The sequence below is a fragment of the Nymphalis io genome, chromosome 6 (assembly GCF_905147045.1).
Source record: "Nymphalis io chromosome 6, ilAglIoxx1.1, whole genome shotgun sequence".
NCBI classification, from domain to species: Eukaryota; Metazoa; Arthropoda; class Insecta; order Lepidoptera; family Nymphalidae; genus Nymphalis; species Nymphalis io.
Genome location: NC_065893.1, coordinates 1,691,804 through 1,712,176, shown reverse-complemented (window position 1 = coordinate 1,712,176; position 20,373 = coordinate 1,691,804). Strand labels below are relative to the sequence as shown.

Below are 20,373 nucleotides of genomic sequence, written 5' to 3'. Positions count from 1 at the left end.
ATAGCGATATCTAGATTAATGTCAGTATATTTGGAGTTTTTCCAACCATCAAGCCGTTATTCTCACCGGGCATACAGCCAGCCAACAGATATAGGAACATTGATTTTTATCTTAACATTCAGTATAACTGTGAATTGTAATTGGAAAAAAAATCTTATTCAAATACAGATAAGATTAATGCGTGTAATTTTTTATGTAAATTCGATCTGATAGAAAATAAGCAAAATATACATAAAGTACAAAAAAGTAATTACACATTAAGTTATACATACAACAAGTAAATGATAATTAATAAATTTACATAAAAGTGACAATTAAATTTATACAGTATCATTTATAATATAAGAACTGAAGTCTTGATCGTGAAAATAAATTTCCGTCAAGTCATAAACGTATTTACAAGCGAGGCGTTGAAAAAGAAATTTTGATAAGCGACGTCATCATACTCCCAAATCTATCCCTAATGTCATATGTTATATGACGAAGTAAGAATCCAATATAACCCAGGTTATCACGTCATATTGAGAGACCCTTTAATTTATTTTTCTTCGTATATAAAAACTTTTACTTTTTATATCATATTATTTTAAAGTTACGTATTTGAACTGACCATTCCTCGAATTTATGAGTCATAGGAGTAATTAATGAAGCATAATTGTATTGTTAATCGTAACACGAGAAACGATAAGTAAATAATAATACATAATATATATTATGTTGGAATATCAACAATAGAAATAGTCTTAAATATGTTTTCACGCTTTAGTAAAAATATGAAACTTTGACCCAAATTAATGTGGAAGGTCTCACTGGTGGTAGGGCTTTGTGCAAGCTCGTCTTGTGTTCCGGTTTGAAGGGTTAGTGACCCAGTGTAATTACAGGCACGAGAGAAATAAGATCTTATTTCCCAAGGTTGGTGGCGCATAAGTGATGTAAGCGATGGTTAACATTTCTTACAATGCCAATGTCTATGGGCGTTGGTGACCATTTACCATCAGGTGGCCCATATGTTCGTCCGCCTTCCTATTCTATAAAAAAATAGATAGAAGAGCTACGGCACTCTTGGGAGAGGTACACGGGACCTGTGGATTGCAATAGTTGCGTTTACGAAAGATATTTTCTTGGATTTAAGTTTAAAATACACCTTAAAGCTATTGTTACACTACCAAAAGCAATAGTCTACTGCCGACGTTGCAAATTATTTAAGTTACATCCTTGTCAATCTAAATTGTAGTCTTATGAAAATCATCATCATCATCATCATGATGTGATCGCCGTGTGGTGACGGCGACGAATATCACCACCCCATCTCATCCCGTGGGGGGCGTAGAAGTCGACCCGAGGGAATATACACCAGAGAACGGGCAGCAGCGTCTCTCTGAGTACTATGACTAACTTACTGCGATCGCCAACCCGTCTGCCAAGCGTGGCGATTATGGCATATCCCCTCATGATTCGCGCAACTAAACCACGGCCCCTAGTCCCCGGCAGCCCTGCTAGTCTTATGAAAATAATGAAATGTATTTAAGTCACATTATAGTTTTAAATTTATTAGATTCTGGCAGAGTTTCAGAGCAACATCAAAGTTTCTGTCAAGTGCTAGACGCTAAGTTGACTCGAAATTACACTTTAGCAGTGACCTAAATTCAAGAATTCAATACAATGTACTCTGGCGAACTACACTTTAGCAAAAATAAACTTGAATTTTACAAACGAACGAACGCTCTAGCTTTATTCGAATTTTCAACAGAATCGTTTCGAATTTTAATTTATTCACTCTTTTACCAAAATTAAAATTACACGAGCAAGTCCCAAAAAGGTTTTATATAGTCAAAAACAAATACGTATAAAAATTTTAGACACGGACTCGTTGGCGTGAGAACCGAGAGCTCGCAAAAATGGCGGCAATGACACTGGGTTCTATTTTTAAAATTGAAATTTTTATCACATACTGTAAAGAACGGATGGAATTTGCAATACCGCGCTTTGACAGTCTTGATATTCTGTAATTGTAATAATCGAACGCGGGCAACATGTGCGAGTATCACAAAATATTATATATGTTACATATATATATAATTCAAGTAAGCTTCCATTTAAAAAAAACAAACAAGTTCTTATAATAACAAGTTAACATGGCACAGCAGTCATCTTACTTTACTTGGTAAAGAATTACGTCTTCATTAAATATAGAAGCGTTACACCTCTTTATTGTTTCTGAAAGTAATAACTCGAACCTGAGAGTGGGTGGTTTGTAACAAAATAATAATCATAATTTTTTTCCATGAAATGGCCTGAAGGAGAACGTTTGGTTCCCAAGCTGTGTTATCATGTAGAGAGTAACTTGTTATGTAATTTTCTTATGCACACAAACTTTCAATAAACATTTTATTTAATCATTATTATTTATTCGAGTGTACAAATCTCCTGTAAAAGCTGTTTAATCGAGTAACCTAGATATTTCTCGTTTAATCACATTGGGTTATAACACTCAGAAAACTTGGTCTAATTATATCTGTCAAATTGTATTCAGCGGTTTGTATCTAAATGTCGTGACGTTTTATTCTTTGACAATTTCGACCATGGCGGTTTATGTAAAGAGACCTTAGCCAATTGCGCTGGACAAATTATAGTGCACAAGTGTTTGCGCAAATACAGATGTAGGTCTCCATTCCCTTACTCTCATAATCCGGTGATACGGCAGTTCGATACGACCGGAAAGAGTTAATGCGTAGAACCAACGGCTTTAAGTGCTTTCTGAGTTACAGGACTAACATCCAACAAACATCCAGCATCTAGAATCCGGACTGCGGCTGAGAATCTTCGACAGAAATACCCAATAACTTTTTAATGGACCGTCCTGGGCTTTGAAATTAAGTTCTCGGTATCTGCGGCCTTATATCTTACAATGCTGACTGCATTGTAAGTCTAGTACTTAAAGTGCGATTAAAAACAATTTACTAAGTCTTATATATTTTGATGAAATGAACAAGAGATCGAAAATTTTTGAAAATCGAATTAACAAAACAAGTTTATTATTATCTAACTTAACATTTTCCTATGTAATCCATTTAATGTTGCATGCTCGAAGAAATCAAAGTGATTAATCGATATGTTATCGATATCATCACATCACTCGTTCACATATCGAGATGGAATGTAGGATGCCTACGTTAAATTCAGTGTAATCGAAGCGTGAACTCGTCGAGTGGAACCCGAAGCCTGGGATTCTTATTACCGCCCGTACGTTTATATTTCCAGAGGAAACCGCATGTGAATCGGTATTAATTGACTTCTATATGAAACGTATTTTAAAAAACTATAACAGACTATTAAAGAAAAAAAAATATCACATATTCAATTTGTTTGGTAACGTTTGTATGTAATGGTATCATTTATTTTTCTTTTGCACACCTATGTACATACGTCCTTGCAATTCTTACGGTTGATTGGTAAATAACGCTTTTAGCATTTCGTAAAATATACATTAAGTGTTAAATTAATGTTTATTATCCGCCCGCGTTTGTGTTAGGTGGGCTTACCTATGATCTTTTAAGTACTTAAGATGTCAGAACGTAACAAAAAAATAAATAAACAAACTCACTTATGCATTCATAATATTAAGTAAGCATTTTATGTCGGAGTTGCCAGAAATTATACAAATGTAATTAATTAAAAAGTATGTTAAATGATAGCCTTTAAATATCCCACAGATAAGCACCTTCCCTCTTCGTCTGATTTGCATACATACATATATATGTACATATGTGGTAGAACTGCATCAGTTCATGCCTTACGAAGTTTTTCCTGCAATTAAGTAATTGGTCTAGCTACCTAACTACCTACTAACCGAACCATTTTACTTGCAAGTATTATTGGCCTAATGACGACGCACCTATAAATAAACGATAATTAAATTAATTTAATTCAATGTGAATTAGAGAACTTTTTTTTTCTAATTGTCGGAGAGCCAGCAGTATGAAATATATTGTAGATCATTTTCTCATAATGTCAAATCAGCCAGCCAGCAAGCCAGCCAGCTTAATGTTACGACCATCGTAGCCGTGACTGTTTCTAGTATTAATTGTCATATTTCTATATTTGATTTGCAATTACAGATCAAATATTGAAATGAAAATCTGACATTAGTTTCGGAGAAAATTGCTATTAAGCGAAGATGAATTGTTTGTCTGTGCAATGTTATTAACCCAATGTTTCATATTAATATAGGCCATCAAACGATCTTCTTTATGTAGCTTTCGTTCATAATAACTGGCATATCAAGAATTAAAAAACACTCCTAACATCAATGCGCCTCCATCCATGAATTTAAAGATGTTATGTACTTTGTACTCTAAAATTACATTGGGTCACTAGTTATAGTGGTGCCCACTAAATAATGGGCCTATACTGTTAACGATGAAACGTTGAAACACATAAGAACTAATCCAATATACATACGTGTATAAATATATTTGCGTATGTTTTAACCTAAAATCGAATTGACGACCTGTTATTGGTTCGAGCCAGACAATCGTCACACCGCCGTATATAAAACATAAATTTAATTATTCCAAGCATATAACAATTTATTACAAACACACACGAGTGTAATTATTATTTAAATCGATTACACGAACTAAATTGTGTTTCTTTCAGTCGAGAGGAAACTGAGAAACGAATTGCTCAATCGCTTCTGATTGTTGCTGGTCTATAATAATATTTAATATCCCAAACGAATTTCCGATTTCTAACATCGTTTACAAATTTTCCTTGGCCCACTTAACCTAACAAACAGATCGTAAATTTATATCTTCTAGAAAATATTACACGATTCACCGGAAGGAATCTAAAATCTCTTACGAATATACTTTCAATCCAAATCCCCATGGGAATATTTAGCGCCCCATTATTTTAACATGGTACTAAAGTTTCATCAAAATCAACTGAGTCATTATGACGATAAACTCAAGTACTCAAGCAAAAATTATGCAATAAAAAACGTTAAAATTAGTAAGAAAATTAAGAATGTCAACAATTTGATTTTACTTTTAAAAAATAAATTTAAAAAATAGAATGCAATTCAAACCTCGAACTGTACTAACTACATTTGACATTTCATGTAGAAATCAACAACAAGTCTTATAAAACCACAACCTTTTATGACTGAAGTACGTTGCAAAAGTAAAACAATATTAATTTTATTAAACGGGGTAATAAAACACAAAAAACAATTATTTTACTATTACGTGGCGACCTTTACGGTTGGCACGCAGTAGCCAGGTGCAATCGGTAATTAGACGCAAATTGACGTTAGAGCCAGTGGGTGGAAAACGGTTATATTCCTTCAACCCAATTAAAGCATGGAACGATACTTAAAAAAAACAAGCTATATAAAAACTCTTTTAATCATTTTAAAATCAAATCTATTTCAGAAAATTTGAAATATTGTTATGACTATAAGAATGAAGTAAATAACGTCTTTGAAATTTTCAAGTTCAGCTCTTTCCGCTTTAAAACAGTAAGATCAGAAATGCATGCATTAGCTTATAAAACTTTAAATACAATATAATCAATAATGTTAAGGTTATATATAATTTATTTAAAAATTAAAAAATATATATATTTGGGAATTTCTTATCCAAAAAAGATTATCAGAAATATTATGACAACTATATCGACATAAATTAACTTGTTCCCGTCCACGGCTTCGCCCGCGTTCTGTTGTATTGTATGTGTATATTACCCTATAAAATGACGTGTAATTTAAAAAAATGTCAAGTGGTTGTAAAAGCCTACTAGAACATAGTATGTTTTGATTACTTTTTTGTTTGGTAGAATAATAATGGAACTAACACCAAAGCGCATTAACAATGCGCTGCCACCAAGTTAATTTTTTTTTACTCATAGAGATGGGAGTAGCGTAGCTCACTTAAGAGTTCAGGTGCTGGGTACGCAGGGTTCTTTGACTTTTCCATGGCAAACATTTTCCACATTATAAAAGATTACCGAACCGAAACCGAAACAGCCTGTGAATGTCCCACTGCTGGGCTAAAGGCTTCCTCTCCTCATTTTGAGGAGAAGGTTTGGAGCTTATTCCATATATATTATATAAAAGATTAACTAAGACTTAAATTTCGTTAATTATCAAGTTATTTATCCTGAAACAGTATTTACTATTACATAAATATTTCCTTATGTAAATTATTATAGAAATCTTTCCATTACGATATATATGAATATTTTCATAATATATTCGAAAACAGGAAGCAATAGATCAGTTTACTTGTGTTTGGTTTGACGTAATAGAACTGACCTGCGAAGTGTCAGTCGCAGGTTCATGTTCCGATCAGTCCTAGCACACGCTACGAGTATCACACTATCAATCAACACTTACTTTGAATTAGGAATAGTGCTTTTGTCTCAATAAAAAAAAAGAAACATTGCCAGTATTGTTCTATTTTTGAATTCCCATATCAAGCAAAATTAATTTTGTTTTCATACATAGATATTATGGGGGAAAATTGTTAAATGTGATATACTGAACACATTAAGAGGAAATGTGGGGGATACGTACCGTGTTGTACGCGTGACGAAACGCATTGAAATATAGAGAAGAAATCGTCACATACAGTTTAAATTCTGTAACGTTATAAAGGTACAACTTGCTTATATATTTAATGTATACACACTTGTGTTTCATTGTATAAGCAAAGTAAGAAAAATAAAAATATTAGAAACTAAATACCATTAATTTTAATTACAAGCGGACCTTAGGCCGGGAAAACGCTAGGCAGAAGAAGAAGACTTTCGGAAATCCGAGGAAAAAAATACGCATCTAGGATCCATCACGTGTATTAACAACAACAACAACAAGTTATTGTTGCATTGAAAAATACATATATAATTTTTAATATGTTAGTAGGTATTATATAATTTATTATTAATAAAAAATATATATAAATCAATTCGTTACAAGATTTATAACCTAATAATTTAACATAGATCGTTATGATCATATTTCTGTTGTGTCATATTGTACTATTACACGTTGTTTATTAACCAGCCGTAGTATCAAACCATTTGACAAAATCGTTAGTAACCAACTAAACTTGGAACTATGTTGGTTTTGTCTAAATCCGTTTAAGTATATTTAAAAAAAAATATCAATCAAATGATCACCTCTTGAAAGATCTTGTCAAAGTTTGCATGATTCACATAACAAAATAAAATGAAAATTACTATACTGGCTGTAAATAAACCGACAGCTGCCATGACGTGTGTGTGAGATTAAAAAAAAAACTATAAAATAAAACTATATCTCGAGATAAACTGTATTAACGCTGCCTAATACTTAATATGGTAATAACGTACTCAGTTTTAAATTATATGGTTTCCATTATAGCTGAGCAAACTCAGCACGCGTGTAACCTTGTAAAAATGTTAATATTTGTATACAGATGTATATGTATGTTAATATTTGTGTACTGTTGATATATAATTAACAGTACAAATACATTTATAAATGTCATCGGATTATTCTATACTTATTCGTTTGTTTATAAAACATCTTTATATAAGATATATACATATATAACGATGCTAATAAATGAGGTGACGTTTTTTGTTGCTATCTACCAATATTTTATATTTCGTACTAAGCAGTCGTTTTTAATTAAATATGTGAGTGAAGCCATTTTTTACACGACTTAATTTTAATTTTTAATAGCAACGAATTACCAATTTATATTACAACCTTAATAAATAATGAAGAATATTTATTATATATTTTATATTTAGTCTAAAACATATTATAAATGTTTATATATAACTAACAATGTTCATATACTATAACGGTGCTTAAAATAACAGTGACATATATAATTAAATCTTTATAATATGTAAAATCTGTGAAATATTATTATTGTAATTTTTCTCTTTTTTGCTATTTATTATTTTGTATTTAAGGTCCCCGTTTGGTCAAAATAAATGATTTTATTATTATTATAAGCGATTATCGAATAATCCGTACATGCGAATATGTAAAAACAATTTAAGTCGTAATGACTTTTGAAGTAAGAGTTTGTCGAATTCAAAATTTGAAGTTCAGAAAAATTTGAAGATCGACGAACGAAAACGGAAAAGGCGAACATAGTTTAGATTTTTTTTTTTCTTATCAAATTATCCATATACAATTTTGAAAACGATATGATCGTCATTTTTTTTAAACTTCCTGACTGATTCTTATTCTTAAAAATTGATTGTATAAAATCCCTTAAATCGTTATAGTACGCATTGTATGTCTATTGGTTTACGTATCGTACACCACGGGTTATATTTAAATGATAATTAACAAGTAAACAATGTATGTTATTATAATAAGAATAAACATTTAATTTCAAACTCGAATAATTGCTAGTTTTTGTAACATGTCTCGCGGAGCGACCGGCGTTCGTTTTTCTTGTATTTCAAACAATCAAGAACGAGCGACTTCTTTAAAAACAATTGTTAATATGAATTTAGAATTGATAAATTAAACCAATTTACATGTTGGAAGTAGTTAACAAACAATTGACTACCATTAATGACTAGATTCCGGCATTTATAAATAATAGGAATGATCGCATTAAATACAGTGATATTTATCATCTATTTCACCCTTAACAAAAAAAAAAAAATCCTCGATCATATTAATTAAAATACTACATCAAATATTTTTTTAATATTGCGCGATGAAAATTTAATATTTTTCAAAAATAATAATGATTTATACACTACCACTCACCGGACTTTCTTTTCTCGTTCACGAGTACCAGAGACTTAGTCCTCTTGACCCTCAAAGACCTACGTCTTATGGATCGCATCAGAGCCTCCGGCATCCTCGAAAACCTCGGCGAGTCCACCCTCTTTTCCGGCATAAAGAAATTCTTCACGGCCAACATTTTTCCTTACAAAACGCGTCCATTAAGTGCAAATATCATTCCATAGTATATGTTCATGAACTGACACAATGTATACAATTTTCAATGCAAACGCATAAAATAACTATTTCTTTTCCGAGTCGGAACCGATTTCACAGCTTTTTTATCACTTTTAAATAGCGATGCACTATATCCGTCCGCGACTATTGTTTGATATCAAAATCTATTGTGTTATCGAATCACGATTCAAGTCACGCTATTACACTTATCCTGTCACCATATTTGGGAAGACACGATATTGTCCTGGTTAAAGTTCGATGAAATACATTTTCGTTCGCGCGACACGTCTTACCTCGTCGAAGGCCGAACGCGAACTGGCTTATTTCGTATGGCCGCCGAACATACCGGTGCATTGTACGTGAAGATTATCTCTTATCATTTTATTTTTATATTGAATATAGTTTTAAAGGTCACGTGAGTAAATATTGTTATCAATAATTATAATTAGCAGGCTATCCCGAGATAAGTAAGTGTACGATTGGGTAAGCGACCAAGTTTATATAAGTGTACAGAAATTCATTGACTAAAAACAGATGTTTAACTATTAAGTTTAAGAAACATTTCATTTCTAATATGTATAGTCTGTTTAATTGGTTCAAATCTGGCTAATTAATTGTTACGATACACATTCCATTCGGTTTAATATTTTGGACGTCGCTCATTCCTGCGCGTGTTCTTTGCTTAATAAATAACACAAATAATTCACTCACCTCATTAAATCCGATAGCAGTACGAGTAATAAGCACGAGGGCTGACTAATCTGATATGAATAGCAATTCAACATTATATCATGACCTTGGTTATGTTAGAATATTCTTTAGTATTAACTTTATTTATTCTATACATAAGACCTACGCCGTCTTATATAAACCAGTTCCTACCGACCAATTGATATGAAACTTTGCAAAACTGGTGCCAGTGACAAAAGAATCTAGAATTATACTGCGATTATTACTGCGATTTTAAACAAATAATATTTTAGCAAATATTATTTGTTTAAAATCGCAGTTTACATAAAAGATTGTGTTTAAATACCACATAAGTTTTTTATGTTCATTTTTTTTTATCTTAGAAATATAAAGTAAAAAAAACGTAAATATCTTATAACTGGTAATAGGCTGTTTGCCGACTTTTTTTTCACGCAGTGGAAACCTTCAAAAAGGTACCCGACTCCTTTGGGTTATCTGGGATTCTTACTCAATAGAACCACTATGATGGCTGTCCTTGCCACGGATCGGAGAAGCTGCAGGATCGCAAACTGTCTGTCGTCTTCAGCCAAGATAACCTATTGGAATTTTGAATTTAGAAGTGTTAGAATTTCTTTAGTCAAACATTTTCGTTCCATTTCCAAAATTTTAACAAAATATTAAACACCTCAGGATATTATTTTACGTCACGATCTTTGTTTATTATCCAATTATCTATGCACTGGACCAACTCAGTTCAGAAACTTATTTAAAATATAAAATCAGTTTTATGCTAATTTATAACTTGCGAAGAAATAATCTGCAAAAGTGACCATAAACCACAGCGCGTGTCAACTATAGAAGGACATAATTAACCAAACAACCAGATCAAATAAACCTATATTACGTTGGCTTTTATAAAGATTTTAATAAACACAGCGGTTATATAAAGTCGTCTATTTATTTTACGTTAAGTTTGTTTTTGTGTATTGTTATCAGAAATACTAAACGTTTTAAATGGTAAATGATAGCGATTTAAGCCAATATTAGTCAAGGCTTTGGTGATATAACATTATCCGAACGATGTTTGCGTAATTTAATTGCAGAGAAGTCATCAAAATCAGTTCTGTTGATAACGATAACAGCAACGGTTTACCTTTATGCAATAAAGTAAGAATGGAAAGCGCTCGCCTCTACAGGAGATGAAACCAATGTTGTTTCATATATTACGTAAAACGTGGAGCTAGAAATTTCTACGCTACGTAATATCTGAGTACGTAGTCCATACAAATGTTCCGTATGAAGTCAAACCTTCATATGCATTTGAGAATCGTATCGCATGCATTCAATCATCCATTGATAGCCTTGATTAAAGTTAAATTTGTTAGTTTGTGTTAGGACTGAACAGTTTCCAACTAAATTTGTCGATAACATCATGATATAAAATATATATATTTTCAATAAAAATAAATATATAACAAAGGTTTACAGAAGAAGCGACCGAATAAGAAGTAGCAGTAATATAAAACGAAAACACTTTAAAAGATCAGAATACGCAGATTAATACGATAACGTTGTCATGGATTATTATCTAATGCAATTTCGTTAAGTCCTACTCCACGTCGCCTTGCTATTTAAAGTGTAACAAATCGTTTTCGCTTACATTTGGGTCAGGCCTCTGGAGGGCGTTCCTCGATTCAAGCAGGTCTGATATCATATTACTGTTTTAATATTCCATGCACTTCGCTCGTTGCAGCGCTTGCTTTAGAAAGCATCACCGACTTTCCTGAATCATGAATTATTTAACTTGTTTTTGTTTGATTTCATTTTATTCTATCCTACGACTTTGTGCTATAGTGGATAACCTTTACCAATACTTCAATTTGGAGTTATTAAGTGTATATAATTAAATTTACTAAATTTATTTATTATATTTTAACTTTTATAATGGCTTCTTGAAATTCATCGATTTTATACAGGAAAGGAATTTTATTATATAGGAATTTTATACAAGAAAACATTAAAACATTAGAAATTTCGTTTCTATGCAGTTGATGAGTTAATTCGTCTGGAGTCCTGGGTGTAAAATTTGCTCAAGCTTACCATAATAAAATCATTGTCATCCTAACTAAACCAATATTAAAATTTCATTTCTAAGATAAAAGGAAGTGGTTTTATTTCAACTAAGAAGACCTGACCTAAACTAACAAACATTGCAAGATAAATTAAAGCTCATAAAAAAATCTATCACGTATTGTCATTTTTCTTAATTATATATATTAGATATTATTATTTAAGAGATTAATAATAATCAAGTTACCGACGTATTCCCAAGCGCTTTACGCTTTGTTTCAACTTTAAGAATCGTGCAAATTCTTATCGTGGCATCGACTTCACGATATTGCGCTTACCATACACCGCCTGTTTTATTACGAGACTTCGTTACTTCATTGGTGTTTTTAGAGCTATATCTTAATAAATTAAGTTTTAAATTTAAATAACTTTTAATCAACATAAGTTTCGAAAATTCAGATAAATTTTGCAGAAAAATCGTCACAATAACTATCATAATAGCGTATTCTTCATAGGACAAATAAGTTTAGTATGCGTATTATTAATTCCCAAAAGAAAAGAGTGCATGCTACTTGTACACGTAGTAGAATTAAAACATTAAAAACGCTACATATAAATACAGTCCCGTTGAGTAGTAGGTTTGGTATCTAATGCCAAATAAGGATGCATTATATTTCTGTGTTGTATTTTGATGGGTAACTGGCCCAGTGTAATTAAACAAACATGTATATTGTTCCAATGTTTGTAGCACATATGTAGAAACACATTAAACCCAAAATTTAATCTATAAAAAAATAATTACCCTTCAGTTTCTATGTCATTGGAGATTCCATTGTTAATCTATTAAGCAGTTAATTATATCATGTGTTTAGCAAATAGTGCATAACTCTTATTTTATAGGCATTAACAAGACTCTTACATGCACTAAAACTAGGTATTACGTGATTACAACGCTGAGGCAACAAAACTGATAACTGCAGTTCAAACAAGTTGTATACTAGGTTATGAAATTTATTGCTATACAATTATAAATTCATTAGAGATTTCTTACACTTATTCATACATTTGGGATAACTATCGTCATGGAAAACAAATACATCTTTCGAATTATAGGTACAATTTTGGGAAACGAAAACTGGCTGTGTGGTAAAAAGTTGGTATGTAGTTAGAAAAAAAGGTTTTTAATCACATTAAGACTTGGGAAAAAAAATAAGGAAATCTTGTTAAAATACAAAAGCAAAGATAAAACTTCTGTTGAAATAATATTTGCCAAATAAATATCTTAACGCAATCTATAACGTATATCTGATCATTATTTTTCCGTAAATGTACCAATTAAGCAGGTACCTACAATTATGGAGCTAATTATTTATCCCGATTTCGAGAATGTCGTCCTCCCACATCTGGATTGGGACTTGAACCGGTTACCGTATTGCTTGTTGAGTTGTGACTTTAGATAGTCTCTCTTCGTCAACGAGATAAATATATATATTTCTTTTTATAGATAAATATATTGAATTTATACGACTAATGATTAGGCACAGAAATAATTAAGATTAGTCGTACAATACACTCAATGTCTTTATTAATTTTGAATGTATCGATAAAAATCCTTCACAAAGACCTAACCCAGGTGATTTAAGTTTAGACGATATTATATGTAAAATAAACAAAAACATCGTTTCCAAAATAATTTTTAAATAAACGAGATAAAATTACAGTCGACGTATTGAATATTTCGACTGCATGTTATGAATGAAGAAAAACTGAACAGTAATATGTCGAACAAGAATTTAATATCGATATGACCAGTAATTTTTTTGCTACGATTTAAAATTTTATTTCAATCAACTATTAAAAAAAATATAACTCAATAATCAAAGCAGTGTTGAGGATTTTTTAAAATAATACCACATAAAACGAATTTTAACACGTATACCAATAGCAACAATCGATTTGTATTACGGTCCCATTGGTTAAATACACAATGGAAGGCTAATGTATCACAAAAAAGAAATGCAGGTCCTAGAATACAACCTTGTAAGACGCGTGGGCGGGAGTCAATGTTACTATATAATACTGGATTTACGCTCGCGTGGTTCAAAATACGTAACTTAATCCATAAAACGTACGAAGTTGATTTTCAAATGGTATGTAGGCGTTTGGGTGGACGTTACCTTGATCGTAATAGTCATATTTGTTAGGAGATCACACATTTATTGCGCAAGGTTAGTATTTGTTCCAAAAATATTTTATTGTAATTTGTAATACATTTTAATAATGTAGACAATTTAGATATGTATCTCTGTCACAGCATTAATAAAATAAGCTTTGGTAAAGTACTTGAGATATTTAAGAATAAAAACAAAACAAACCTAGTTCTATACATGCGAGTAGAATTTTCCCCAGAAGTAGGAAATTTACGGGAAATATTTTATTAGTTTTACATTAAACTTAATAAAAAGTAAGTAGGTACCTCATCTTAATTTAAAACTCGTACAATATATCCAAACAAGAAAGACACATATGACCAATATAATAAAAGCAATTGTATGGAAAATAAATACATTAAAAAAAAATTCAAAACGTAACAGTAGCAAAAATAGAATAAAATTAAATACTTTATCATATCAATTTACCGTTTTCCAGTCATCTTATAAACAATATTATTTGATATAGTTGAACTGTACCTGAAACAAAAAAAAATAGGATAAATGTAGATGCGTTTTCACTAATAACAATCATCAAACCATCATCAAGCTAGTTCCGAGATCGTAAAACGAGAAAATAAACTCTAAGAAATGAAGCATTTAAATTCTCATCAAGCGTCAGTAAAAACGCGGTTGTATAGCTTTGCACAATAGAACCTATTTTATTGCTACAACTCTGCACCGATGAAAGTTTTTACGACCACAGAAAAAGAAATAAAATTTAATATAAATCTAATGTTATTGGTATTTTAAAAGTATTATACAATAGAAAAAATACAATGTAATAAAAAAAAACTATTTATAAACATTTCAAATATACAAATCTTCATTAAATTTTCGTCAATCGTCTTAAATATTATCAGCGGTTCGCCATAAGATTATTTAGACAAACAAGGCATGAAAATAATCTAATTAATTTCATTGTTAACGAATGTCTTATGCATCTGGTATTCATTAATTATTACAACGACAGAAGAATAAAAAGTACTCTCTATATCACTTCGCGGAAACTCGTACGTTTTAATGAGATGGAATTGCGCCAAAAAGTATAAAGAAGATTTAAGACAAAACAATTCTTAAGCCTTTAAGACAAGGCGACAGATGTTTATTGAAATATTCAATGATTTATGGGTAACATTTCTTTGATATCTTGAGTTATAATTGATCAGATAATGTATTCATCCATATCTCGTATGTTTATTTATAAGAAACTTTAAAATTAAATACTTTTTTTTTCTTTTTTAATTATTTACAATTTAAGTGTAATTTATATTTAGATTTGTTTATATTAAAGCCATAAATATATCAATCAACAGCCAATCGTTGTCCACTGCTGAACATAGGCCTCTCCCAAGGTGCGCCAAAGCTCCCTGTCCTCCGCCTTCCGCATCCAGTTGGTGCCCGCCACCTTTTTAAGGTCGTCGATCCACCTGGCTGGAGGGCGCCCTACGCTGCGCTTGCCAATTCGCGGTCTCCACTCTAGGACTCGTCTGCTCCAACGGCCATCGGTCCTACGACATACGTGACCAGCCCACTGCCACTTCAGCCTGCTAATTTTGCAAGCTATGTCGGTGACTCCAGTTCTTTTCCGGATAATATCATTTCTGATCTTATCCTTCAAAGATACTCCGAGCATAGCTCGGATAAAATATATACAAAGAAAAATTGAAAATAGCTACCGTATAAATCATGACCGCCCGAAAGGCAAGAATGCTAGCAACATTTCCCCTTTGAATCGCAATACCGATACACTGTGCGAAAATGAACCCTCCTGTCATAGTCGTAAAGACATATTGAATAAGCCTAATAAATTAACTGAAAATAAAATGAAATGGCGGTTTAATCAAAACATGAAATCCATAACAGCATCAATGATTATTATAGAAACAGTGACAAACATTGTATATAAACGAGAAGTATTCATAACTTGTAAAACTATGCTTTCGACTTTACAAAGGTAATACACACTTTCTGGGTAAATACACTGCTATTTGGATTCTATAATTAATTCCACAAAGATCATGTTAAAAATAATGCTTATTATACTGGGTTATATAAATTATAGAAAAGCTTGGAGTTAGTATTCGTTATTGTTCATACAGGATACATAAATATAATTGTTTATGGTTATTATATGTATATTTTTAGATTAATGAAAAAGATTAACAACTGATTTTCTTGCCGGTTCTTCTCAGTAAAATCCACATCCCGAAACCACAAACCACACATATAAAAATTATAATTATAAAATGTTAACCGTCATTTTCAAAGTGCTTATTAGTACCAACTTGAATAATTTAAAAAGTATTATTAGACTTCACTTGACTTAATAATTTAACAATTTTGTAATTGATAAGCTTTTGAATATGCAATGATTGTAATTTTATACGTACGTATTAAATATTAATATCTCATTATTTTTATTATTAAACAACAATAGATAAACATTTCTCAATTATACTAACACTATTTATGGTACAATTATCGAAGCAGCACATCGAATTAATAAAGTTGAAGGTATATGGCGAAAAACTGTTTGCGTTAACATTAATACTTGTAGTTTATATAACTAATATTTCATGTAAGTAAATACGCGATAACATTGCGTTTTTTTAAATCGCCCCACTTACCTCACCTTGGCATAAAGGCTGCGACCTATTTTCATGTTTTCGCGATATATAATAAACGCGTACATAATTTTAGCGATGAATCGAAAATAGAAACGACCCATTTAGATTTTCTATAGGCGTTATATGTGAGCCAAAATAATAACTATAAAACGCGATAATTTGAGTAATTGAATTGTTCTCAAAATAATTCTTTGATTCGAAATTTGAAACTGTCCAGTTCCAAAATCGAAAAACAAACTTTTTTATTGCTTTTCGTGTAATAAAATGGAGAAATGTTTGTTAAAATACAAAGTCGTAAACCTAAGTCTAATTTAATTAAAACAAACCGTATAATGTGAGTTAGTGTACATATAAGTACTTGTAAATGTTGATAATAAAAAGAGTTATTTTCAGTAATAGCAGCAGCACAAAAAGGTTTTTTTTCATGAAGGTTTTATAATTTACGATGGACAGATTTTAGATTCAAGATTGCGTCGTCGTATAGTTACTTAAATATAAATAGCCGAGATGGCCTAGTGGTTAGAACGCGTGAATCTTAACCGATGATCGTGGGTTCAAACCAGGGCAAGCACCACTGAATATTCATGTGCTCAATTTGTGTTTATAATTCATCTCGTGCTTGACGGTGAAGGAAAACATCGTAAGGAAACCTGTATGTGTCTAATTTCATTGAAATTCTGCCACATGTGTATTCTACCAAACCGCATTGGAGCAGCGTGGTGAAATAAGCTCCAAACCTTCTCAAAATGGAGAGGAGGCCTTAGCCCAGCAGTGGGACATTAACAGGCTGTTACCTGTATAGTTTAGTAAATATGCGATGTAAATTTATGATACAAATAATAAACTTGTTAATATAGACGTGAGATGTCCTCCTGACCGATTCCGGTTATTTTGACATTCTCTACACTCCTTATCCTTCACTCATAATTCCATCAGCTCGATTGGAAAGAATTCAGGCGCAGAACATGCTTTTTAAGGGAGAGTAAATATTGCTGGACTTCTTCTTGACGGAAAGATCTAATAGCTTTTTGATAGGACCATCAATTAGGGCCCGTGGTTTGAATTTAGGTCCTCAGGATCTGCGGCCTTATAAACAAGCTACAAGACCATCGTCTGTCACTTTTACATAAGCATGTTATACCTATCTACACCATTTTATCACTCCAAAAACTTTAATATACCAAATTGTTATTGAAATGGGTAAAGTTGCTTTTGAGAAACCAAATCATGCTCGAGTCGTTCCTAAAATAAAGGATATTTCTTGGATATAATATTATAAATTATTATAATACAGATACCAAGAAATAAAATATTTCTTATTACCCAGCACCTAGATTTGACTTCTCCGTACAGTCATATATTAAATTTAGATCATTGCAAATCAAACATGACACGAGAAAATTATTTGGGCGCTAACGGGAAGACCAAAAAATATCTATATTTTAATTTATAAGTTTTATTCTAAGATGAATGAAGCGTTTTTATGAATAAATCTGTCAAAGCGCACTTCGCATTCAATAATAAATTTTAACATTCATAAATAAATTTATAAATTACATGAACGGTAGACTAGGACACTTGGCGCCACAAAAAAAATTACTAAAACACGTGTAAATCCATAAATATATAAATAATTTAAAAAAAACTCTGCCAGTGTCACTCGGGATGACATAAGGGACACATTCCAACGATACAACCGAATCTATTCAGGTATTTAAAAGTTATGGTAGGATAAAAAAAACTTACATACTGTATGTATGTGAGTTACATGAACATAAAAAACATTACACTCCTTATTTGGGTTGTAGTGTAAAAAGCAAATCAAACGCAAGCATAGTAAGCAGTCACACAAAATAACTCGAAACATATGTACATTACACAAAATCGCTTTAACTAAGCACTATTGAATCGAAACTACTCAGAAATATATCTATGAATTAGACAACATATTTTCCCTTCCTTAATAATAGGAAGTTTTTGCAACACAAGAATATCTCATCACCCTAACACGCTCCGATCGCCATAAATATACCATCTTAATACTTGACACGATTGTCGGGGCCCGATTTCTTTACGAGCCAAAACCGATACTATTTACGACCTTTCCTTTTTTTTTTTTTTTATAGAAAAGGAAGGCGGACGAGCATATGGGCCACCTGATGGTAAGTGGTCACCAACGCTCTTAGACATTGGCATTGTAAGAAATGTCAACCATCGCTTACATATCCAATGCGCCACCAACCTTGGGAACTAAGATTTTATGTCCCTTGTGCCTGTAATTACACTGGCTCACTCACCCTTCAAACCGGAACACAACAATATCAAGTATTGCTGTTTTGCGGTAGAATATCTGATGAGTGGGTGGTACCTACCCAGACGAGCTTGCACAAAGCCCTACCACCAGTAAACTTTTCACCCGTCTTTCCAATATTAGACACGTTCCAACGCTCCCGATTCGAGCGATTATTTAGTTAATTTATGAATACGTGAAATCATTCGAGCGTTATATCGATTATCGTTATTTAATTCGATTAACATTCTTTATGGTTGTAACTTATTCTGAGTGGGTTATCGAGTCTTTTATTGTGTTCCTATGATCGCAATAACTGTTCCTCTAGGGACAAACTCATAAGTTACATGCATTATTCTCCCAACGAAGGGTACATATACATTGCCAGCAAAAATACCTGAAATTACTACAAAGAAATATAATTTACTTATACATGAAACTTTATTATTTTGTAACTCTTATTTACTAATTATTGAGCCTCGGCTCCACTGCCTCCACTGCCTCGGATTATAATTCATTTCGTGCTTGACGGTGAGGGAAAACATCGTGAGGAAACCTGCATGTGTCATATTTCACTAAAATTCTACCACATGTGTATTCCACCAAACCGCATTGGAGCAGCGTGGTGGAATAAGCTCCAAACCTTCTCCTCAAAAAGAGGTGCGGAGGCCTTTAGCCCAGCAGTGGGACATTCACAGGCTGTTACGGTACTGTTACTGTATTTACTGATTAAAATACGTATCTCAATTATTTACAATTCAATTTGTAAATATTAATATTGTATAAAACAGCCTGTCTCAGTTTTGATTTGAACTTTTAATATAAGCTTTGTATTTACTAATTGGGAAAACGTCCCGCGGGATTTTATTATGCCGAAGATCTTTTTTATTTCATTGTTAAAATAAAATTGTATTGACAAAAAAAAAACGATCTAAAAAGTACTTAACTAAAAATTATAAATAAGTCATTTGGGTTATTTATTAAAAGGTATATTATAGGTACAATAAAACTGTCTGGCGCCAAGACTCGTATGTTTGTTCTTATATGTTGTATTATTTATTTATTTATAAACTTTATTACGCACAAACAAATTACATCATCACAGGAAATACAGCAGGTTTAAAGCGTACAAATCCGGCTTTATCGCTACAAAGATCTCTTCCAGGCGACTTTTGTGACAGAAACTTGACTATAAGAATTAAAAAATAAGGTAGCCCATATTTGGAAGATTATAAAATTTAAAAAATATTTTAATACGTTGTAATAAGGTTAAAAATAAAATGACATATATAATTATATGATATTCTGAACATACATTCAATAGGTTATTTTAGAATTATCAGCAGTTTATTTTAACACAGTTTGAATAATCTAAATCGATTGTCACGTTATTTAAACAAATATAAAATTGAAGCGTAAATAATAAAACTTTTCGAATAATACAAAAAAGTATATTTCAAATATAATGAGTAAAATCCTCCTTTTCTAAGGTGGGTTCTATAA

General features: G+C 31.7%; 1 protein-coding gene across 2 annotated transcripts in view; it reads right to left on the bottom strand.

Annotated features, from left to right (window-relative positions):
• LOC126769115 (centaurin-gamma-1A) overlaps positions 1-20,373 on the bottom strand; it is a 259,730-nt gene that overhangs the window by 71,820 nt on the left and 167,537 nt on the right. Inside the window, exon 1 of one of the 2 annotated variants that reach the window (XM_050487677.1) lies at positions 8,786-9,277. The exons of the other annotated variant lie outside the window; for it this stretch is intronic. Within the exon in view, the coding sequence (XP_050343634.1) occupies positions 8,786-8,942 (157 nt within the window). The 5' untranslated portion in view covers positions 8,943-9,277. Of the gene's footprint in view, positions 1-8,785; positions 9,278-20,373 lie in introns of those variants that run through there. 2 annotated transcript variants of the gene reach the window in all.